The sequence below is a fragment of the Leucopleurus acutus genome (genome assembly GCF_964270905.1).
Source record: "Leucopleurus acutus genome assembly, chromosome: 1".
Classification (NCBI taxonomy): domain Eukaryota; kingdom Metazoa; phylum Chordata; class Mammalia; order Artiodactyla; family Delphinidae; genus Leucopleurus; species Leucopleurus acutus.
Window position 1 is genome coordinate 60,683,796 of NC_139142.1, and position 22,738 is coordinate 60,706,533.

A 22,738-nucleotide genomic window follows, 5' to 3' on the forward strand; every position below is an offset into this window, starting at 1 on the left:
TAACCACGTGCACTCACGTACAATTTGGAACGAAGAAGGTTCTGATGTTCCTGCTGGCAAGCAGTCATGGTGACGTTGAGTTCTTCTGTGGCAGGGTTCCAGTTACTTCTTTTGTGGGTAGACTTTTTTGCCAGTGAGCATTCAAACAGACACAGCAAGGCTCCAGAGACAAAAGCTGTGACACTAGAGGCCACACGATCCCTGAATTTCAGCTAAGGTGGTTTGTTGTCAATGTTGGCCTCCAGATTTCCCACCTTCCTGACTGTGCCAGAAGGAGCAGCAGCTTTGGCAGCCAGTTAAACGTGCTGTATGAGTCATCTCTGGAAAACCCTCCCTGCCTAGAGCCCATTCTTCCAATCTTTCCATTGATTTTAAAAGCATCACATTCCCATTATTATAGATCCCTTTATGCTTAAAATAGCTAAAACTATTTCTGTTTTCTGCAACTAAATCCTGACTGATATATCTAGGAAAAACAAAAGAGCAGGGTATTCTATTGTCTAGAATAATGAGCGAGAGAATACAGATATCAAGATCAAGGAGGAGAGGGGTGACTTAAGAAGCTATCTTGAGGCACTGCTATATTTTTATCTGTTCATAAGCCAAAAACAAAGTAGTCAGAGTCATTCACATATTATTGTCTTTTCACATCCCAAATGTGCATCAAAGAAATAGAAATTCTATTTGGTTGGAAGGAAAGTGAAAGAAGTCACTGGCCACTTTAGAGTGCATAGCTCTGGTAGACATAAACTGGGGGCCTTAGTGGAAAGGCTACCCAAGGTTAGCAACTGTTCCTGTCTGACAAAGATGAATCACTTGCTTTGAAATTTTTGTCCAGATTTTCTCTGCTTCCTTCTTTATTTCCAGAGAAAAGAACCAATCCTTTTTAGAGATCTCCCCTTTGGAGACCACCACCATCTCAGTGGTTCAGAATGAAAATCTCTTCATCTCCAACTTCTCCCTCACCCCCAACAGTAATCACTTGTCCTGATCCTTCTCCCTCCAGTGTTTCTCCATCCTGTTGCATTTCCTCTCAGCTAAGTCCTATGATAACATCTTTGCTGTCCCTCACCTCCAGACTTTCCCACCTCCAATCCATGTTACAGATCCCTGACAGAGTTCTCATCAGCTACCCCCTTCCAAATACTTTAGTGACTACACACACAGGGTAAAACCCAAGCTCCTAAGCCTGGCCATCAGGGTCCTCCACAGTCTGGGAACCATCTACCTTACCAATCCTACTTCCCTCCCCAACACCTGGCCCAACCTATATTCACTGCACAAAAGATGCTCTAGGTGCTGAGATTACTATAGGTGCAATAGGGGAGACAGGCAAACCGAACTACAAGGCAGTGTGGCTATGAAAGTGTTGAAAATAAGACTTTCAGACCTCAACTGTTCCACGAAGCCTTTACAAATGTCCCTCTGGCCAGCCAAAATTCATCTTTGCCCCCCTAGTTTCTCTGGTGCATTTGATCTGCAAGTTCATTATAGAATATATTACATTTTATTCTGTATATTTTTCATAGTAGATTACAGGCTGGTTGGGGTGGGAGAGGCGTGATTCTTATTCATTTTCTGTCTCCCTTGAATGTGAATATAGTAGATACTGAATATGTATTGTTTAACACTGTGCTTGAAAAATCCCACAGCCAGTTAGCCCAGACCCTGTCCTGAGAAACTAGATTCATGGGTTAGCATGATGTACTGCACTGCTTCTCAAAGTGGGTTTCCTAACCAGCATCATTAGTATCACACAGGAACTTGCTAGAAATAAAAATTCTTGAGCCCCATCACACTTAATGAATCAGAAGCTCTGGGGAGGAACCCAGCCTTCTGTGTTTTAACCAGCCTTACCGTTAATTCTGATGCACAATGAAGTTTGAGAACCACTGATGTGCTGCAATCTTTTCTAAAAGAGCCTGATCATAAGAATATCCTGGGATACTTATCAAATCTATAGCTTCCCAGATATCTCCTCTGGAGATTCTAGTTCAGTTGGTTTGGGATAAAGCCTAAGAACTGATACACTTAACCAACCCAGATGGCCCTTATACTCAGGGGAAGCCCACTGCTATAGTGAGAAGAGCTAGCCTTTGGAATGAGGTTAAAAAAGCAGGATTTTAGCCTTAGTTTGGCCGCTTGATGTGCTGTGTTGGATAAGTCACTTTTCCTTCTCAAGTCTCAGTTTCCTCATCTATGAATAGCAACAGCAATGGGATTTTTCAGGGTCTAACGCTTAGAAATAATGTATGTGAAGAGTTTGCACAAATTACAAAAAAAACCAGTAAGTGGTTGATATTACAATCATTTTTGTTATTATGACTGAAGAGACTGAATGAAGTTAACAAGTCCATCTCTCTCAGAGTGAGTTAAACCGCCTTCCCAGTCAACACTGGTCTCCCATGGGGCCAGAGATATAAAATGTTCTTATTATTATAGGTTGTGTCAAAGAAGATTGGAGAACATTTGCTCCAGGCTGTGAGCACTCTTAAAAATCTCCGCCCACATCTTTTATGAGTTACACAAATGTGACTGCGGGCTCCATCCTGTGAAGCGTAGGGAAGGGTTCTCCCTCCTGCAACCCTCTCCCCTCCCTGGTGTGACTCTAACAGAGAAGTTCCCCCATCACACCTTCCCTATCCCTTCCTTAGAAAATGTACTGTGCTCCTTGGGGTACTAAACCTGAGGGAGCCTTGGCAGGATAAAGCTCACAGTCACTTTTACGCAACTCAGAAAAGATGTGTTCAGGGATATTTTAAGAGTGTTCAGGGATTTCCCTGGTGGTCCAGTGGTTAAAAATCCGTCTTGCAATGCAGGGGATGCTGGTTTGATCCCTGGTCAGGAAACTAAGATCCCACATGCCGTGGGGCAACTAAGCCCCTGCGCACCACAACTAGAGAGCCCGCAGGCTGCAACCAATAAGCCCGCATGCTCTGGAGCCCTCATGCCACAACTAGAGAGAAGCCCACACACCACAACAAAGAGCCGGCGTGCTGCAACGAAAGATCCCGCATGCTGCAGCTAAGACCCAATGCAGCCAATAAATAAATAAATAAATATAAAAAAAATTTTTTAAAGTGTTCATGTAAAAAGCTTTGCCAAAGTAATACTTACATGCAATATTCTATCCCAGACATCATTTCTTTAAGGGACTCGTAGCAAGCCATTACATTGAGTGCACAATCCACTTATTGGGTCACAATTGACAATTTAGAAAACAGTAACTTAAAAGCATGTTGTTTGAAAAGCAAACTCCTAGGCCTAGAAAAGACTTTAGGAGTTCATCTTCTTGAAGATGCTAATCTACAAATAATTTTTTTTAGTAAAGTCTTTAAAATCTATAGCAGAAGTAATGAATACTTTCAATACTTTAAAAAATTCAGGGAATATAGTCTTAATAAATAATAAATCTAAAGGAGGATAAGAATGCAATTATACAGAATTTTTTTTTTTACAAAATATGAATAGAGAGGGGGTAATTTTATTTTTAATCATTGTAACTTCATTGCTACATGCAAACAGTGACATCTGGTGGAATGACATTGCTTTGCTTAAAAAAATATATTCCAACTTTCAGATATTGGCAGTTATGAAATCAAACAAATTTCCAAATAATTTCTTTTTTTTTTGGTGTTTCCATATAAAACAAAAATATACTAATCTAATATCTTATCAAATACTGGTAGTACATACTAATATAAATTTGTCATCCCAATTTGTATTTTTTAAAGTATGCTTAAGGCTTACTTAGGTATAGGGGCTATTTGTTGAAAATGAATATAAAAATAATCTAATTGAGGTTACCGTTGATTCTAGTCCTAACTCTGCCAAAACTGACATGAGGTGCATAGTTTTGCCTCTGTTTCTTCATAATATGAGATGGTTAGGCTAGGGGAAGGCTAAGATCTCTTACGGCTCTGATATATGTTCTTCTGTCACACGTATCAGCAGCTGGACCTCCAACAGGGATTAAGTCCTATACTCATTGGTATCATTGTCAGGATCATGCAGCAAGGAACAAGGTCAAGTAAGGGGTGGGGGTGTGCTGGGGCTAGGATTAGACCTGACCATTAAGCAACAGCAGACAATGCAGGAAACAGGGGCAGTGGGGGAAAGTCAGTCCCAGATACCCACAGTGGAAGGAAGTGTGAAGCAGAAGACAGAACACACTATTCCAAAGACAGAGCTACAGAACACGGGTGGTGGTGCACTGCAAGCAGCATCAGAAAGGGCTAACATGGGATGATGGCACATTCTAGTGGGGAGCGACCAGTGACAGGGAATACAAATAAAGGCAGTAGTCAGTGAGCGCTTTTAATAATTAAGTAATTGATGTCAGGACAGTCTCCCTCAGTTTGCAAGGCCCCAGCCCTGGCCCAGGACTCAGAAACAGGATTTCAGTTCCTAAGAGGGAACAAACAATACAAGATAAAACCCTCACCCAAATAAGCAGAAACCTTGCTTCCAAAATTGGGTCACAATAGACGAAATACAAAACATCAACGGTGAGTAAAATGTGATTCTTCCTAGTTTGTATCAGCATTGGTTCTGAAAACAAGATGAGAATGAGTATTTGGAATGAAACATAAAGAGAAAAAAATAAGAGGCACTTTCACAAGTTCACAAAACAGTGGGATATAATGGAAATCACATTTAGAAACAGAGAGACCTGGGTCTGAATTCCAGCTTTTACCAGCTATATAAATATGAACTAGTCAACCTCTGAACCACATTTTCTTCATTTGGGAAATAGAATGATTTTATCTATTAGATAGAGTTGTTGTTAATACTAGATTATGCAATAAATACACAACAATATATTTTCTATTAGATAATTTTCTGCTTTCCTATTCAAATATTGCTATTTGGGAGGGGAGCCAGATAAAATCTTTCTAATGGAAGCTCATTTTATATAGTTGATTTGTAAACTATAAATAGTAAAGATAATAAGTCAAAATAATTACCCGTATGTCTGGCCTTCAGTTTTAACATAAAAATCCTCAAAGGATTATAACCTGTCAAAACAACGTCTTTAATGTCATTTTTGTAAAATGTATGTATATGTAATATATGTACATGCACAGGAAAAAAAACCCAGAATAATCCTTACCATAGTAATATAAACCTGCATCTCCTGGTTCGCCTACTTAATATCTAAAAGTAATACTCTAATGCTTCCAAAATGAACAATCAAGAATTGCCAGGTAGGCAAGCCTCACCCCTCGTGGAAGATTTGCTTCTCTCCCTGCTCAGAGGCACACTGGAACAGTGCCTTGCCCCAGGGGCCATCTAAGAGGCCAAAGGCTTACGTGCAGCGAAGTGGCCTTCTGGAGGTGAACCTGGGACCCCAATCTGACATCTGCCAAAGGCGTTTTCCTGGCTTGTTCAGCACTTCAGACAGGTCACTGCAAAAGGAATTCCTGAGAATTGCTGGACAACCTACTTGATCAAATAGCACTTCCAATACTTGCAGTTGCTCATGAGCCATGTGACTGACAGGGTCTTGGTGCTCCGGCCGGGTGTCAGGCCTGAGCCACTGAGGTGGGAGAGCCGACATTGAGGACATTGCTCCACCAGAGACCTCCTGGCTCCATGTAATGTCAAACAGTAAAAGCTCTCCAAGAGTTCTCCATCTCAATACTGAGACCCAGCTCCACTCAATGACCAGCAAGTGACAGTGCTGGACACCCCATGCCAAACAACGAGCAAGACAGGAATACAACCCCACCCACTAGCAGAGAGTCTGCCTAAAATCTTAACTTCACAGACACCCCAAAACACACCACTGGATGCAGTCCTGCCCACCAGAAAGACTAGATCCAGCCTCATCCACCAGAACATAGGCACAAGGCCCCTCCACCAGGAGGCCTACTGAACCAACCTTGCCAACTGGGGGCAGACACCAAAAACAACGGGAATTACAAACCTGAAGCCTGTGAACAGGAGACCCCAATCACAGTAAGTTAAGCAAAATAAGAAGACAGAGAAATACACAGCAGATGAAGGAGCAAGGTAAAAACCCACCAGACCAAACAAATGAAGAGGAAATAGGCAGTCTACCTGAAAAAGAATTCAGAGTAATGATAGTAAAGATGATCCGAAATCTTGGAAATAGAATGGAGAAGATACAAGAAATGTTTAACAAGGACCTAGGAGAAATAAAGAGCCAACAAACAATGATGAACAACACGATAAGTGAAATTTAAAATTCTCTAGGAGGAATCAATAGCAGAATAACTGAGGCAGAAGAACAGATAAGTGACCTGGAAGACAATATAGTGTAAATAACTACCACAGAGCAGAATAAAGAAAAAAGAATGAAAAGAATTGAGGACAGTCTCCGAGACCTCTGGGACAACATTAAACGCACCAACACGTGAATTATAGGGGTCTCAGAAGAAGAAGAGAAAAAGAAAGGGACTGAGAAAATATTTGAAAAGATTATAGTTGAAAACTTCCCTAATACGGGGAAGGAAATAGTCAATCGAGTCCAGGAAGCACAGAGAGTCCCATACAGGATAAATCCAAGGAGAAACACACCAAGACACAGATTAATCAAACTATCAAAAACTAAATACAAAGAAAAAATATTAAAAGCAGCAAGGGAAAAGGAACAAATAACATACAAGAGAAGCCACATTGGGTTAACAGCTGATCTTTCAGCAGAAACTCTGCAAGCCAGAAGGGAGTGGCAGGACATATTTAAAGTGATGAAGGGGAAAAACCTACTACCAAGATTACTCTACCCAGCAAGGATCTGATTTACATTCGACAGAGAAATTAAAATCTTTACAGACAAGCAAAAGCTAAGAGAATTCAGCACCACCAAACCACCTTTACAACAAATTCTAAAGGAACTTCTCTAGGCAGGAAAGCCAAGAGAAGGATAAGACCTAAAAAAACAAACCCAAAACAATTAAGAAAATGGTAATAAGAACATACATATCGATAACTACCTTAAATGTAAATGGATTAAATGCTCCAACCAAAAGACACAGACTGGCTGAATGGATACAAAAACAAGACCTGTATATATGCTGTCTACAAGAGACCCATTTCAGATCTAGGGACACATACAGACTGAAAGTGAGGGGATGGAAAAAGATATTCCATGTAACTGGAAATCAAAAGAAAGGCGGAGTAGCAATTCTCATATCAGATGAAATAGACCTTGAAAAAAAGACTATTACAAGAGACAAAGAAGGACACTACATAATGATCTAGGGATCAATCCAAGAAGAAGATATAATGATTGTAAATATTTATGCACCCAACATAACAGCACCTCAAAACATAAGGTAAATGCTAACAGCCATAAAAGGGTAAATCGACAGTAACACAATCATAGTAGGGGACTTTAACACCTCACTTTCACCAATGGACAGATCATCCAAAATGAAAATAAATAAGGAAACACAAGCTTTAAATGATACATTAAACAAGATGGACTTAATTGATATTTACAGAACTTTCCATCCAAACACAACAGAATACACTTTCTTCTCAAGTGCTCATGGAACATTCTCCAGGGTAAATAATATCTTGGGTCACAAATCAAGCCTTGGTAAATTTAAGAAAATTGAAATCATATCAAGTATCTTTTCTGACCACAATGCTATGAGACTAGATATCAATTACAGGAAAAAATCTGTAAAAAATACAAACACATAGAGGCTAAACAATACACTACTAAACAACCAAAAGATCACTGAAGAAATCAAAGAGGAGGTCAAAAAATACCTAGAAAAAAATGACAATGTAAACACGATGACCCAAAACCTATGGGATGCAGCAAAAGCAGTTCCAAGAGGGAAGTTTACAGCAATACAATCTTACCTCAAGAAACCATAAAAATCTCAAATAAACAACATAACCTTACACCTAAAGCAATAAGAGAAAGAAGAGCAAAAAATCCCAAAGTTAGCAAAAGGAGAGAAATCATGAAGATCAGATCAGAAATAAATGAAAAAGAAATGAAGGAAACGATAGCAAAGATCAATACAACTAAAAGCTGGTTCTTTGAGAATTAATAAACCGTTATCCAGACTCATCACGAAAAGAAGTGAGAAGACTCAAATCAATAGAATTAGAAATGAAAAAGAACAACTGACAATGCAGAAATACAAAGGATCTTGAGAGATTACTACAGGCAACTATACGCCAATAAAATGGACAACCTGGAAGAAATAGACAAATTCTTAGAAAAGCACAACATTCTGAGACTAAACCAGGAAGAAATAGAAAATATAAACAGACCAATCACAAGCACTGAAATTGAAACTGTGATTAAAAATCCTACAGCAAACAAAAGCCCAGGACCTGATGGCTTCACAGGCGAATTCTATCAAACATTTAGAGAAGAGCTAACACCTATCCCTCTAAACTCTTCCAAAACATAGCAGAGGGAGGAACAATCCCAAACTCATTCTACGAGGCCACCATCACCCTGATACCGAAACCAGACAAAAATGTCACAAAGAAAGATAACTACAGGCCAATATCACAGATGAAAAAATCCTCAACAAAACACTAGCAAACAGAATCCAACAGCACATTAAAAGGATCATACACCATGATCAGGTGGGGTTTATTCCAGGAATGCAAGGATTCTTCAATATACGCAAATCTATCAATGTGATAAACCATATTAACAAATTGAAGGAGAAAAACCATATGATCATCTCAATAGATGCAGAGAAAGCTTTCGACAAAATTCAACACCCATTTATGATAAAAACCCTGCAGAAAGTAGGCACAGAGGGAACTTTCCTCAACATAATAAAGGCCATATATGACAAGCCCACAGCAAACATCATCCTCAATGGTGAAAAACTGAAAGCATTTCCACTAAGATCAGGAACAAGACAAGGTTGCCCACTCTCACCACTCTTATTCAACATAGTTTTGGAAGTTTTAGCCACAGCAATCAGAGAAGAAAAGGAAATAAAAGGAATCCAAATCAGAAAAGAAGAAGTAAAGCTGTCACTGTTTGCAGATGACATGATCCTATACATAGAGAACCCTAAAGATGCTACCAGAAAACTACTAGAGCTAATCAATGAATTTGGTAAAGTGGCAGGATACAAAATTAATGCACAGAAATCTCGGGCATTCCTATATACTAATGATGAAAAATCTGAAAGTGAAAACAAGAAAACACTCCCATTTACCATTGCAACAAAAAGAATAAAATATCTAGGAATAAACCTACCTAAGGAGACAAAAGACCTGTATGCAGAAAATTATAAGACACTGATGAAAGAAATTAAAGATGATACAAATAGATGGAGACATATACCATGTTCTTGGATTGGAAGAATCAACATTGTGAAAATGACTCTACTACCCAAAGCAATCTATAGATTCAATGCAATCCCTATCAAACTACCACTGGCATTTTTCACAGAACTAGAACAAAAAATTTTGCAATTTGTATGGAAACACAGAAGACCCCGAATAGCCAAAGCAATCTTGAGAACGAAAGAAGGAACTGGAGGAATCAGGCTCCCTGACTTCAGACTATACTACAAAGCTACAGTTATCAAGATGGTATGGTACTGGCACAAAAACAGAAAGATAGATCAATGGAACAGGATAGAAAGCCCAGAGATAAACCCATGCACATATGGACACCTTATCTTTGATAAAGGTGGCAGTAATGTACAGTGGAGAAAGGACAGCCTCTTCAATAAGTGGTGCTGGGAAAACTGGACAGGTACATGTAAAAGTATGAGATTAGATCACTCCCTAACACCATACACAAAAATAAGCTCAAAATGGATTAAAGACCTAAATGTAAGGCCAGAAACTATCAAACTCTTAGAGGAAAACATAGGCAGAACACTCTATGACATAAATCACAGCAAGATCCTTTCTGACCCACCTCCTAGAGTAATGGAAATAAAAACAAAAATAAACAAATGGGACCTAATGAAACTTCAAAGCTTTTGCACAGCAAAGGAAGCCATAAACAGAACCAAAAGACAACCCTCAGAATGGGAGAAAATATTTGCAAATGAAGCAACCGACAAAGGATTAATCTCCAAAATTTACAAGCAGCTCATGCAGCTCAATAACAAGAAAACAAACAACCCAATCCAAAAATGGGCAGAAGACCTAAATAGACATTTCTCCAAAGAAGATATACAGACTGCCAACAAACACATGAAAGAATGCTCAACATCATTAATCATTAGAGAAATGCAAATCAAAACTACAATGAGATATCATCTCACACCAGTCAGAATGGCCATCATCAAAAAATCTAGAAACAATAAATGCTGGAGAGGGTGTGGAGAAAAGGGAAGACTCTTGCACTGCTGGTGGGAATGTGAATTGGTTCAGCCACTATGGAGAACAGTATGGAGGTTCCTTAAAAAGCTACAAATAGAACTACCATATGACCCAGCAATCCCACTACTGGGCATATACCCTGAGAAAACCAAAATTCAAAAAGAGTCATGTACCAAAATGTTCATTGCAGCTCTATTTACAATAGCCCGGAGATGGAAACAACCTAAGTGCCCATCATCGGATGAATGGATAAAGAAGATGTGGCACATATATACAATGGAATATTACTCAGCCATAAAAAGAAACGAAATTGAGCTATTTGTAATGAGGTGGATAGACCTAGAGTCTGTCATACACAGTGAAGTAAGTCAGAAAGAAAAAGACAAATACCATATGCTAACACATATATATGGAATTTAAGAAAAAAAAATGTCATGAAGAACCTAGGGGTAAAGCAGGAATAAAGACGCAGACCTCCTAGAGAACGGACTTGAGGTTATGGGGAGGGGGAACGGTGAGCTGTGACAGGGCAAGAGAGAGTCATGGGCATATACACACTAACAAACGTAGTAAGGTAGATAGCTAGTGGGAAGCAGCCGCATGGCACAGGGATATTGGCTCGGTGCTTTGTGACAGCCTGGAGGGGTGGGATAGGGAGGGTGCGAGGGAGGGAGACGCAAGAGGGAAGACATATGGGAACATATGTTTATGTATGACTGATTCACTTTGTTATAAAGCAGAAACTAACACACCATTGTAAAGCAATTATACCCCAATAAAGATGTTAAAAAAAAAAAAAAAAAGGATCATACACCATGATCAAGTGGGATTTATCCCAGGAATGCAAGGATTCTTCAGTATATGCAAATCAATCAATGTGATAAACCATATTAACAAATTGAAGGAAAAAAACCATATGATCGTCTCAGTAGATAAAGAAAAAGCTTTCAACAAAATTCAACACCCATTTATGATAAAAGCTCTGCAGAAAGTAGGCATAGAGGGAACTTAACCTCAACAAAATAAAGGCCATATATGATGACAAACCCACAGCCAACATTGTTCTCAATGGTGAAAACTGAAACCATTTCCACTAAGGATCAGGAACAAGACAAGGTTGCCCACTCTCACCACTAGTATTCAACATAGTTTTGGAAGTTTTAGCCACAGCAATCAAAGAAGAAAAAGGAATAAAAGGAATCCAAATCGGAAAAGAAGTAGAACTGTCACTGTTTGCAGATGACATGATACTATACATAGAGAATCTTAAAGATGCTACCAGAAAATGGCTAGAGCTAAACAATGAATTTGGTAAAGTTGCAGGATACAAAATTAATGCACAGAACTCTGGAATTCCTATACACTAGTGATGAAAAATATGAAAGAGAAATTGAGGAAACACTCCTATATATGATTGCAACAAAAGAACAAAGTACCTGGGACTAAACCTACCTAAGGCGACAAAAGACCTGTATGCAGAAAACTATAAGACAAGGATGAAAGAAATTAAAGATGATAAAAACAGATGGAGAGATATACCAGGTTCCTGGATTGGAAGAATCAATATTGTGAAAAATGACTATACCACCCAAAGTAATCTACAGATTCAATGCAATCCCTATCAAACTACCAGTTGCATTTTTCACAGAACTAGAACAAAAAATTTCACAATTTCTATGGAAACACAAAAGACCCCACATAGCCAAAGCAAACTTGAGAAAGAAAAACGGAGCTGGAGGAATCAGGCTCCCAGACTTCAGACTACACTACAAAGCTACAGTAATCAACACAGTATGTTACTGGCACAAAAACAGAAATATACACCAATGGAACAGGATAGAAAGCCCAGAGATAAACCCACACACATATGGTCACCTTATTTTTTATAAAGGAGGCAAGAATATACAATGGAGAAAAGACAGCCTCTTCAATAAGCAGTGCTGAGAAAACAGCTACATGTAAAAGAATGAAATTAGAACACTCCCTAACACCATACACAAAAATAAACTCAAAACGGATTAAAGACCTAAAAGTAAGTCCAGACACTATAAAACTCTTAGAGGAAAACATAGGAAGAACACTCTGTGACATAAATCACAGCAAGATCCTTTTTGATCAACCTCCTAGAGAAACGGAAATAAAAACAGAAATAAACAAATGAGACCTAATGAAACTTAAAAGCATTTGCACAGCAAAGGAAAACCTAAACAAGATGAAAAGACAACCCTCAGAATGGGAGCAAATATTTGCAAATGAAGCAATCGACAAAGGATTAATCTCCAAAATACACAAGCAGCTCATGCAGCTCAATATCAAAAAAACAAACAAGCCAACCCAACCCAAAAATGGGCAGAAGACCTAAACAGACATTTCTCCAAAGAAGATATACAGATTGCCAACAAACACATGAAAGGATGCTCAACATCATTAATCATTAGAGAAATGCAAATCAAAGCTACAATGAGGTATCACCTCACACTGGTCAGAATGGACATCATCAAAAAATCTACGAACAATAAATGCTGGAGAGGGTGTGGAGAAAAGGGAACCCTCCTGCTCTGTTGGTGGGAATGTAAATTGATACAGCTACTATGGAGAACAGTATAGAGGTTCCTTAAAAAGCTAAAAATAGAACTACCATATGACCCAGCAATCCCACTATTGGGCATATACCCTGAGAAAACCATAATTCAAAAGGAGACATGTACCACAATGTTCACTGCAGTACTATTTACAATAGCCAGGACATGGAAGCAACCTAAGTGTCCATCAACAGATGAATGGAAAAAGAAGATGTGGCACATATATACAATGGAATATTACTCGGCCATAAAAGAAATGAAATTGAGTTATTTGTAGTGAGGTGGATGGACTTAGAGTCTGTCATACAGAGTGAAGTAAGTCAGAAAGAGAAAAATAAATGACGTGCACTAACGCATATATATGGAATCTAAAAAAAAAAAAAAAAAGGAACCTAGGGGCAGGACAGGAATAAAGACGCAGATATAGTGAATGGACTTGAGGACACAGGGAGGGGGAAGGGGAAGCTGGGACGAAGAGAGAGATTGGCATGGACATATATACACTACCAAATGTAAAATAGATAGCTAGTGGGAAGCAGCCGCATAGCACAGGGAGGTCAGCTCGGTGCTTTGTGTCCACCTAGATGGGTGGGATAGGGAGGGTGGGAGGGAGACGCAAGAGGGAGGAGATATGGGGATATATGTATGTGTATAGCTGATTCACTTTGTTACACAGCAGAAACTAACACACAACTGTAAAGCAACTATACTCCAATACAGATGTCAAAAAATAATTAATTTAAAAAGAAAAGAATTGCCAGGTAAAGCTATCTGATATTAACTTTGGGCAGCCAGAAATGGCCTATCTTCATTCAAAGACGAGTACACTGGAAAATCCAATATCAGTTCTATGAAGAGAGTCTGCAAAGCATAGGAAAGAAATATAGTATTCAGAAAGTTATATGAAGAACATTCTTTTAGAAGAGTTTTATTATACAAATCAAAAAATATTTTGAAAGGGTCTGCTCTGTGCTGTGAAAATAAATTTTTTTAATGCTTTCATGAAACAGGTAAAAGTTCAGATAAAACAAAAGACTTGGATTTTTCTTAAGAGTCTGATAGAATTAAGAATAAGAAAAATGCTATAGTGATAAAAAGTGGTAATTAGAACAAATTTTTAAAATTTACATCTCAGAAAATGAAACCATTCATATAGAACATAGGTTTGAGAGATGAATGTAGGCAAGGAGATGATAAACGTAGGTGACAGGTAGTGAAGATGCAACATATAGCTAATTGATATTCCTGAAGAAATGTACCAAATAAACAGAATGAAAACACTACTTGAAATAAAACAGGAAAATGCCCTAAACTGAAGAGCTGTATTTGCATATCAAAAGGGCTTTCCATGTACCAGGAAAAAGTAATTAGAAAACAATCCACTCCCAAACGTATGCTAGTGAAATTATTTAATTTAAAGCAAAATTTAAACCTTATAAGCATCTAGGAGTGGAGAAGAAATAAATTACATGCTAAGATTAAGCTAAGATTTAAATTTCAGATTTCTGTCTCACAACATTAGATATAAGACAATGATACAAACAAAAAACACATAGACAAATGTTGACAAATATGTCAGATTATAGGAAAGAGCAAAGAAGCAAAAGAGAAAGGGAGAGACTACAAAATAAGATGACAAGAATAATACCAAATGCATCTGATATGACAATAAATGAATATGGGGTGATCCAACCTACTATAAGAGAATTCATTTCTGATTGGCTTAAAAAAATGTTCAATACTATGCAATCTACAAGGGACACAACTAAGAAAAATTAAAAGTAAAAGAAAGGGCAAACATATACCATATAAATAAAGCAAAAAATAAGTTGAGTTTCACTTTTCATCCATTTGGTGTACAATCTACAAGGAAAACAGAAGGATCACAGTTAACAGTTTCCTGAATTTTCTTCCATGTAAAAAATTTGTTGTACATAATCACATATCTGTTTATATACTTAGTTCTAACTCGTTTCAGCACACTCTACCTTATGCTTTACTGCAATTCCAATATATCCCATCATTGGATGCACTATAAAATGTCTTCCATTGATGGACACTTAAGTTGTTTTCAGTTTTTAGTTATTATAAGGACAATTACAGTCCTTAATCATTTATCTTAGTTAATAATAGTTATCAGCATATAGATCATATTTAAAGCCATGGTCCTGGATAAGATCACCTTGAGAGTATAGTTAGAGGAGAAAATCCGAGGTCCAAGGATAAGCTTTGGGCACTCCAATATTTTGAAGTCAAGAGATGAGGAGATACCGGCAAGAGAGACTAAGAAGACATAGCAAAGGAGGCAGGAATAGAACCAAGAGAGAATGCAGTCCTGAGGCCAAGGGATAAAGGCGTTGTATGGAAAAGCAAGTGATTAACTGTGTTAAGTGTTACTGAGAAGTCACAATGAGGACTGTGATATCTTAAAGCAAATTTGATCATGTCATTCTTCCTCAAAAAATCCTATCAGTGGTGTCTCCATATACTGTGAATAAAAATCTCTCCCCCAAGTCCTCACAGACATGCTCTCACATACACAAAGAGAGCATCTATAAATCCTACATAATCTGACTCTTGTGACCTCTCCAGCATCAACTGCATCACTGCTCTTCCTATTCACTACTGCTTGACATCTTTCCAATTCTCAAATGGGTTCCAACTGTCCACAGCACGGACTCTCAAACTTCAATGTGCATACGAATCACCTGTATTTTTAACAAGCTTCCAGGTGATGGTGATGCTGCTGGTCTGTGAACTATACTTTTGAGTAGCAAGAAACTAAAAAACTTCTTTCCCCTCTTCCTAACTATCTTCTATTTATTCCTCAGATTTCAATTTAAGTATCATTTCCTCAATCTCCCCCAGATAACTGGGAACTCTTCTTACATGCTTCCATACACTGCACATCTGCATATTAATTGTCACATTCACAATAATTAATTCACCACCTTTCTTCTCTGCTAATCTCCAAATTCCCTGAGGGCAGGGATTACGTTTCTCTTGTTTGCAGATGCTTACCTAGTGCCTAACTCAATGCCTGCCACACAGTAGGTACACAAAAAATATTTACTGATCAATTTAAATGATTATTCAGATCTGTACTTCGTGACATAGAAAGATAATTACAACATAATAAGTTTTAAAAATCAGGTTACAAAACATTTTTTACATAGCATTATCCAAGTTTTGTTCCATATGATTTATTTGCATACAGATAAGTCTGGAATCATATACTTAAGAATAGTATTATCTCTGGATGGCAGGATTTTGAGTAACTGTTTTCCTTTTTTGTATTTTCTTGCATATTTGTATTTCTATTATTATTTTGTAGCAAAATAATAAATGAAATTAAGCTTTGAATTCTGACATTTAACTTTTGCTTTTCTAATTTTTGTTGTTGTAGTCACTGCTGTTTTAATGTATAAAACTAACAGTCTGTACATGTTTTTCTAAAATGTGACTAGGAATTTCCCTTGTAATTTGAAGTTGAGTTGAGGGCTAAATCTGGGATCTATGGTCTAAGCACTGCTTACCACCAGAAGCTGGCTATAAGGGTACCTGGCTTGAGAAGGTCAGCCATTTTTGCCAAGACAGCATTTTTGCCACCAGCTCTCTCTTTCTTGATGGTGGATCAACAAAATACACAAGCCATTTTACATAGAAAAATCAGTGAAATAGAACGTAAGTCCATAAATAGTCTTGATAACACATTCAAATTTAAGGTATGAAAAGTTAGCATTTCAAATTAGTGAGAAAAAGAGGGTTTATTGAATAAACGATATTGTGAAATTGGCTAGTCATTTGGGAAAGAAACATTAATGCTTATTCTTCTTATCAAACTAATTAAAGATGAATCAAAGATTTAATTTTTTAAAAGAAAGCCATAAAATTACTAGAAGAAAATATGACAGAATATATTTATTTAAATTTATTTGTTTTTATTTTTGGCTGTGTTGGGTCTTCGTTGCTGTGTGCTGCTGGCTTTCTCTAGTTGCGGTGAGCAGGGGCTACTCTTCATTACAGTGCGCAGGCTTCTCATTGTTGTGGCTTCTCTTGTTGCGAAGCACGGGCTCTAGGCGCACAGGCTTTAGTAGTCGTGTCACGTGGGCTCAGTAGTTGTGGCTTGCGGGCTTAGTTGCTCCGCAGCATGTGGGATCTTCCCGGACCAGGTATCAAACCCGTGTACCTCACATTGGCAGGCAGATTCTTAACCACTGTGCTACCAGGGAAGCCCCAATAGAATATATTTAAATTGAAGTGTAGAAAAGCCCTTTCTAAGAATGACTAGAAGACTAGAGACACCAAGAATGACACCAAGACTAGAACACATAAAGGAAACTATTGCCAGTTTTCACTACTTCTGTATTAGTATACAACTTCCGGATAGCATAAAACAACATAACAAGACTGAAAAGCAAGCAAAACAATTTTTTAAAGTCTACATTATATATGATAAAAATCTTTAATATAAAAAGATCACTTATAAATCAATAAGAAAAAGATGAATGATAACAGAATATGAATTGGTAATTCTCAAAAGGAGAAAAACAAATAACCAAGAGATATCCAAAAATATGCTCAATCTTATTAGAAATGAATAAAACAATAAATAAAGTTATTTTTCTTCATCAGATTAGGAAAAGATCCAGAAGATTGACAATTAGTGGTTTGGCCAGGTTGAAAGGAAATGAACAATATCATAAATTGTTGGTAAGCATATAAACTGGTGTGATTTTTCTGGAGAGAAGTTCAGCAATGTGCATCAAAAATTTTAAACCAAAAATTTTAATAAATAATTCCACACCTAGGAATTTTCTTACACTGCAGCATGGTTAAGTTAGCAAATATTATGAAATAATTTAAATGTTCACACATAACCTTGAGTGGAAAATATAAGTCTATAGAATGCCATCCATGGTTTAAACACGTTTACACAGAGATGTTCAGAAGGCTACTCACCAAACTGTTAACACTAATCTAAGTGTTTAAACACTTTTAATAATTTCCCTTATTTTAAAACCCAAAATCTAAAATTCCATGGTAAGAGTTCTAATTCTTAGATGTCTATAAACTTCTCTTTACAATACAGAAACTTTAAAAGCAAAAATATGATCAATATGGAATATTTTATAGTTCTAATCAAAACTGCTATTTAGCAAAATAAACATGTTTGAACAGTACATTGCTATTTTAAATAAACTTATGTACCCACACTATCCCATTAAAATATCCTTGGTGTTTCCCACAAATAACAGTTTCTATGTGTAATATTAGGAAAGCATTAAAACTATATAACCACAAGTATTATGCTTTGTGGAACTGTTCATTGCACAGAAAAACCAAAAAGCCACCAAGTGAAAGGGTATTCATTTTTTATTCACAGTTACCTTTCTTGAGACAACTTATTAGTGCAGAAAAAATTATACATTTCTCTGAACTTGTAGGCTCAGCAGACAGATATATTTTTGAAAAGGTTAAGCTATGTTTAGCAAGGTAATCCTCAAGAGATGGATGCCAGAGAATTAAATATTCAGTACTTAAATTAACTTCTTATTTGGTACTTAGGAACAAATTGCCAAGAATTATCATCATCAAATAGAACATTTATTGACTCTCTTGGAAAAAGAAAGTGAGACCTACTTGAAAAAAAAATTTAGAATTGGAAAGAAATCAGTATTTTTAACACTTTGCCTGAATAATAGAAGCTGTAAGCCAAGGATGCCTGGCTTGCAGAGTGCTAACAGAAATGACTCAATATAGTAGTTTCATAACTACTGGATTATGTTTATGTCTTTATGTCCACTCTCAGCTTTAGGCTTTTCAAAGACATTCCAAAGAAGTCATATGGAACTTCTATAATCTACCAGAGATACTGGAGCAATACTGAAATTTCTAAAATTCTTCACATATAATTTTATTCATAAAATTATGAATAACACATAAGTCCCTTTAAAAAATCTTCTTGCCTAACAGAAAATAAACATGAGAATGAACTTCTTTTGGGGATTCATACTGAATGGCATTTTGATTACTAAACACAGGGAAACCATGACTTTAAGCCTTAAAAGAACGCAGTAAGGTGCTACAATTTTTACGAAAAGTAAAGTTGGAGGAAATGGGATCAGAATATAGCATGAAAAGTGTGGGTCAGTTACTTACAATTTTTTGATAGTGTTAATTAAAAGTGATCTTTTAAAATATTATTCTTATATATCTAGAATAGCTCAAATATAACACTAAACATACATCTACTTAAATTTAACTTAACATTTAATATTTGAGTATTTTAAAAACCTGTTATAGATGATTTTTCAGGATTCCTACCAGGTCTTCTGAAAGACAAGAAACTTTAGAGTATGCATTCTCTATGCGCAGGTGATATCACCCCCAAGGGAGTGAAAATTAGTGACTGGGGAGGGCAGGGGGTGAAAAAGCTTACTCTTTTTATGTATAAGTAAGGCACAGATATACATACAGTACCATAAACAGATATACAGTATATCTAGAGCACTACAATATAATGGAGAGGGGAAGTTGGGTGGGGGAGTCTAAAAAGCCTTCTTACCGGGGTGATAATGAAAAAAAAAGTTTGAGAAAAGTTAAGTTAGGGGCTTCCCTGGTGGCGCAGTGGTTGAGAGTCCGCCTGCCGATGCAGGGGACACGGGTTCGTGCCCCGATCTGGGAAGATCCCACATGCCGCAGAGCGGCTGGGCCCGTGAGCCATGGCCGCTGAGCCTGCGCGTCCGGAGCCTGTGCTCTGCATCGGGAGAGGCCACAGCAGTGAGAGGCCCACGTACCGCAAAAAAAAAAAAAAAGGTTAAGTTAAACAAATCTGGATTCTTTTTTTTTTTTTTTTTTGGCTGTGTCAGGTCTTAGTTGCGGCATGCGGGATCTTCGTTGAGACATGCAGGATCTTTCGTTGTAGCTCGTGGGCTTCTCTCTCGCGTGCGGGTTTTCTCTCTCTAGTTGCGGCGCACAGGCTTCAACACACATGCGCTCTGTAGTTTGCGGCACACGGGCTCTCCAGTTGAGGTGCATGAGCTCAGTAGTTGTGGCATGTGGGCTTAGTTGCCCCGCGGCATGTGGGATCTTAATTCCCTGACCAGGGATCGAACCCGCATCCCCTGCATTGGAAGGCGGATTCTCTACCACTAGACCACCAGGGAAGTCCCACAAATCTGGATTCTAATCACTATCTAGAGATAAAACTTGGGCAGGTTACCCGATATTATAAAGCCTAAGGTTCTCCATGAATAAAATGGAAATTATGACTTCTCCCTTATGATTGAAGATTTAAACAGGAAAGATGCAAAGCACACAGCACAGTGCAAGGAATACAGTTCCTGTTAAATAAACGTTAGCCCCCTTCCCTTTTCTCCTCTCATTTGAGGATGCTATAAATTATATACTCTCCATAAAAGAATACTCACATTCTGAAGGGAAGTGAGACACAAGGAGAAATGGAAAAAGGTCCAGAGGAAATGACACTTATACATGATCCCTGGACCCAAGCATGCCCAATGATGCTGAAATCTAAAAACTGGCTTCAACTCCCAAATCTGTGATGTTCTTAGTTGTATAAGCCTGGCAAAGTTGCTTGGTTCTTATAAGCTTCAATTTCCACATCTGTACTCCACAGAGTTGTTACAAAGAACAAATGAGATCATGTATGTGACACTCTTTGGGAACCATAAACCACTAAACTAAAGTTACCTTATACGATAGGGCATGGTTCATGTCAATAATGGCAGGAAATGAAGACACTGACCTAGACTGTGTATGTACCCGGAAGGAATGGAAAGGACCAAAACTGCTCCTTTCAGAAGCAAGTCTTCAAAATCTAAGCCTCAAAGGCAGAAATTCTTTGGCAGTTTAAATCTAGTTTAAAACAAAATTACCAGTGGAACTCTTACCTATCTCTTTGCTCTTCATCTGTATAGCGATCATCTAAGAAAGAGGTTCCACATACTCCAAGTACAGTATTGTGGCCTTTCTTGTCGGCTGTATGATACACTCGAGAAGCCAGGCGCAAGTCAATGGGCAGCTCTTGGGCTGGGATAGTGGCGCACAGATCGTGAAGGGTCCGAGTGGAGTAGTCTCGTGGAATTCTGCCACAGAGATAAGAAAGCGGGCCTCTTTTTATCATTTTGTGCTCTTTAGACGCAAAATACATTCACAATGACAGTTTAGTTCAGGCTCTAAAAAAAGAGGTCTAAATGTTGGAGAGATCACATTTAAAACTAGTACAGTAGTTTCTAAAAAATCTAATATTACAATCTCAGGCCATTGACCAGATCTTCAGCCATAGATACAATTGCCTGCTGAAGATCTCAACCTATGTATCCTACAGATATCTCAGAATCAACAGGTCTAAAAGCAAACTCATTATCATCCCACCCCACCCAAACCTCTTCTCTCCGGAACTCTGTAACTCAGTCAGTGACACCATAACCAGCAATCATTCATTACTTCTTTGCTACTCTGCACAAATGCTCGTGTCCCTGAAGAAGCACAACAATACAGTACATTATCCATTAACTAGCATCAGTAGAAACCTGGGTCTCTCTAAGTTAACGTAGCACCTTCCTTCCCACCATGCTAGAACTTGCCTCTTTCCTGCCTTTCCAAAATAGAGAAGAGGGCATGACGATCTGCTTTCTTAATCCCCACTGTCACACTTGTCATGCCATCCAATCAACAAATACTTTTTGAGCATATATTATGTACCAGACTTTGTGCTAGGCAATCCACACACATGGTCTCTAACTTCCACAATGAAACTACATGGGAGGTATTATTATCCTTATTTTGGAGCAGGCTTATTTTACATAGGTCACAAAATTAGTGAGTGGCTACTAGGATCTACACACAATGCTGCTAACTCTAAGTCAAATGTCTTTCCTATTAATGTCTATTAATGACCCCTGAGGAGAAAGTGGCCCTTAGCCAGTACTACTCCATCCCCACCTCCCTACTAAAGCTATATTCTTACATTAACCAAATGACCTTTTCATCAAATCAAATCAAATGAACTTTAGATCTTTAGATCGTGGTCTCTGTGACCTCCAAGCCACAGCTGGCAATACTGTTGACCCTTCTTGAAATTGCTCTTCCTCCACGAGCTTTTGTCAGCCTGCACTATCCCAGCTCTCCATCTACCTTTCAAGTTCATCATAATTTGACTTAGTCACCGGTTTTTCTTTCACCATCTTCCCAACTGGTATGGGGCTTCCAAGGTTGAGCTACTCTTTCCACATTAGAAAAATCATCTTCAGTGTTTCAGCTCTTTCCTCTGTGCTGAGGGCTCCCAAATCCCATGTCTGGTGTCACTATCTCACCTAGATGCCTCATCTTCCAGATACAAAACATTGGGGTCATCTTTGTCTCCTCTGTCCTTCGCCTGCTTATCCAATGAAAAGCTGAGCTTCTCCCATGGACAGAGCTGTTCAGGTGTGCTCCTTCTCCCCGCTCACTTCTACCACACGCCAGTCGGAGTCCTCATCACCTCAGCTTGCAGAGCAAAGGTCTTCCAGTTGGATTGAGCACTGCACCCTGTCTCTTCCCCCTTCCATGCATCCTGCAAAATTCTATCACACCGATCTTCAAATACTCCTCTCTCCAGCACAATGTTTTTCTGTTGCTTGCTGCATGCATCTAACTTCCTCTTTCTAAGCTTCAAGGCTCTTAGCATCTGGCCCTACTTCTAGCATAGAGTTTAAGAATGTAGACTCTGCAGTCAGACTTCCTCTGTTCAAATCCTGTTTAAAATTATCACTTGGCAATAAGCAAGTAATTAATTTCTTTATACCTCAGTAAGTTGAGAATAACAACGTTTGGTAAGCTGGGAATTACAACAT

At 38.2% G+C, this 22,738-nt stretch overlaps 1 protein-coding gene across 1 annotated transcript in view; it reads right to left on the reverse strand.

Moving 5' to 3' along the window:
- Nucleotides 1-22,090, reverse strand: part of LOC309960347 (uncharacterized protein) — a gene marked incomplete at its 5' end in the record, with an annotated part of 83,512 nt that extends 61,422 nt beyond the window's left edge. The window contains 2 exons of the mRNA XM_082837057.1: nucleotides 20,795-20,989; nucleotides 22,041-22,090. Coding sequence (XP_082693183.1) covers nucleotides 20,795-20,989; nucleotides 22,041-22,090 — 245 coding nt within the window. The remainder of the gene's footprint in view (nucleotides 1-20,794; nucleotides 20,990-22,040) is intronic.
- Nucleotides 22,091-22,738: the final 648 nt, after the last annotated feature.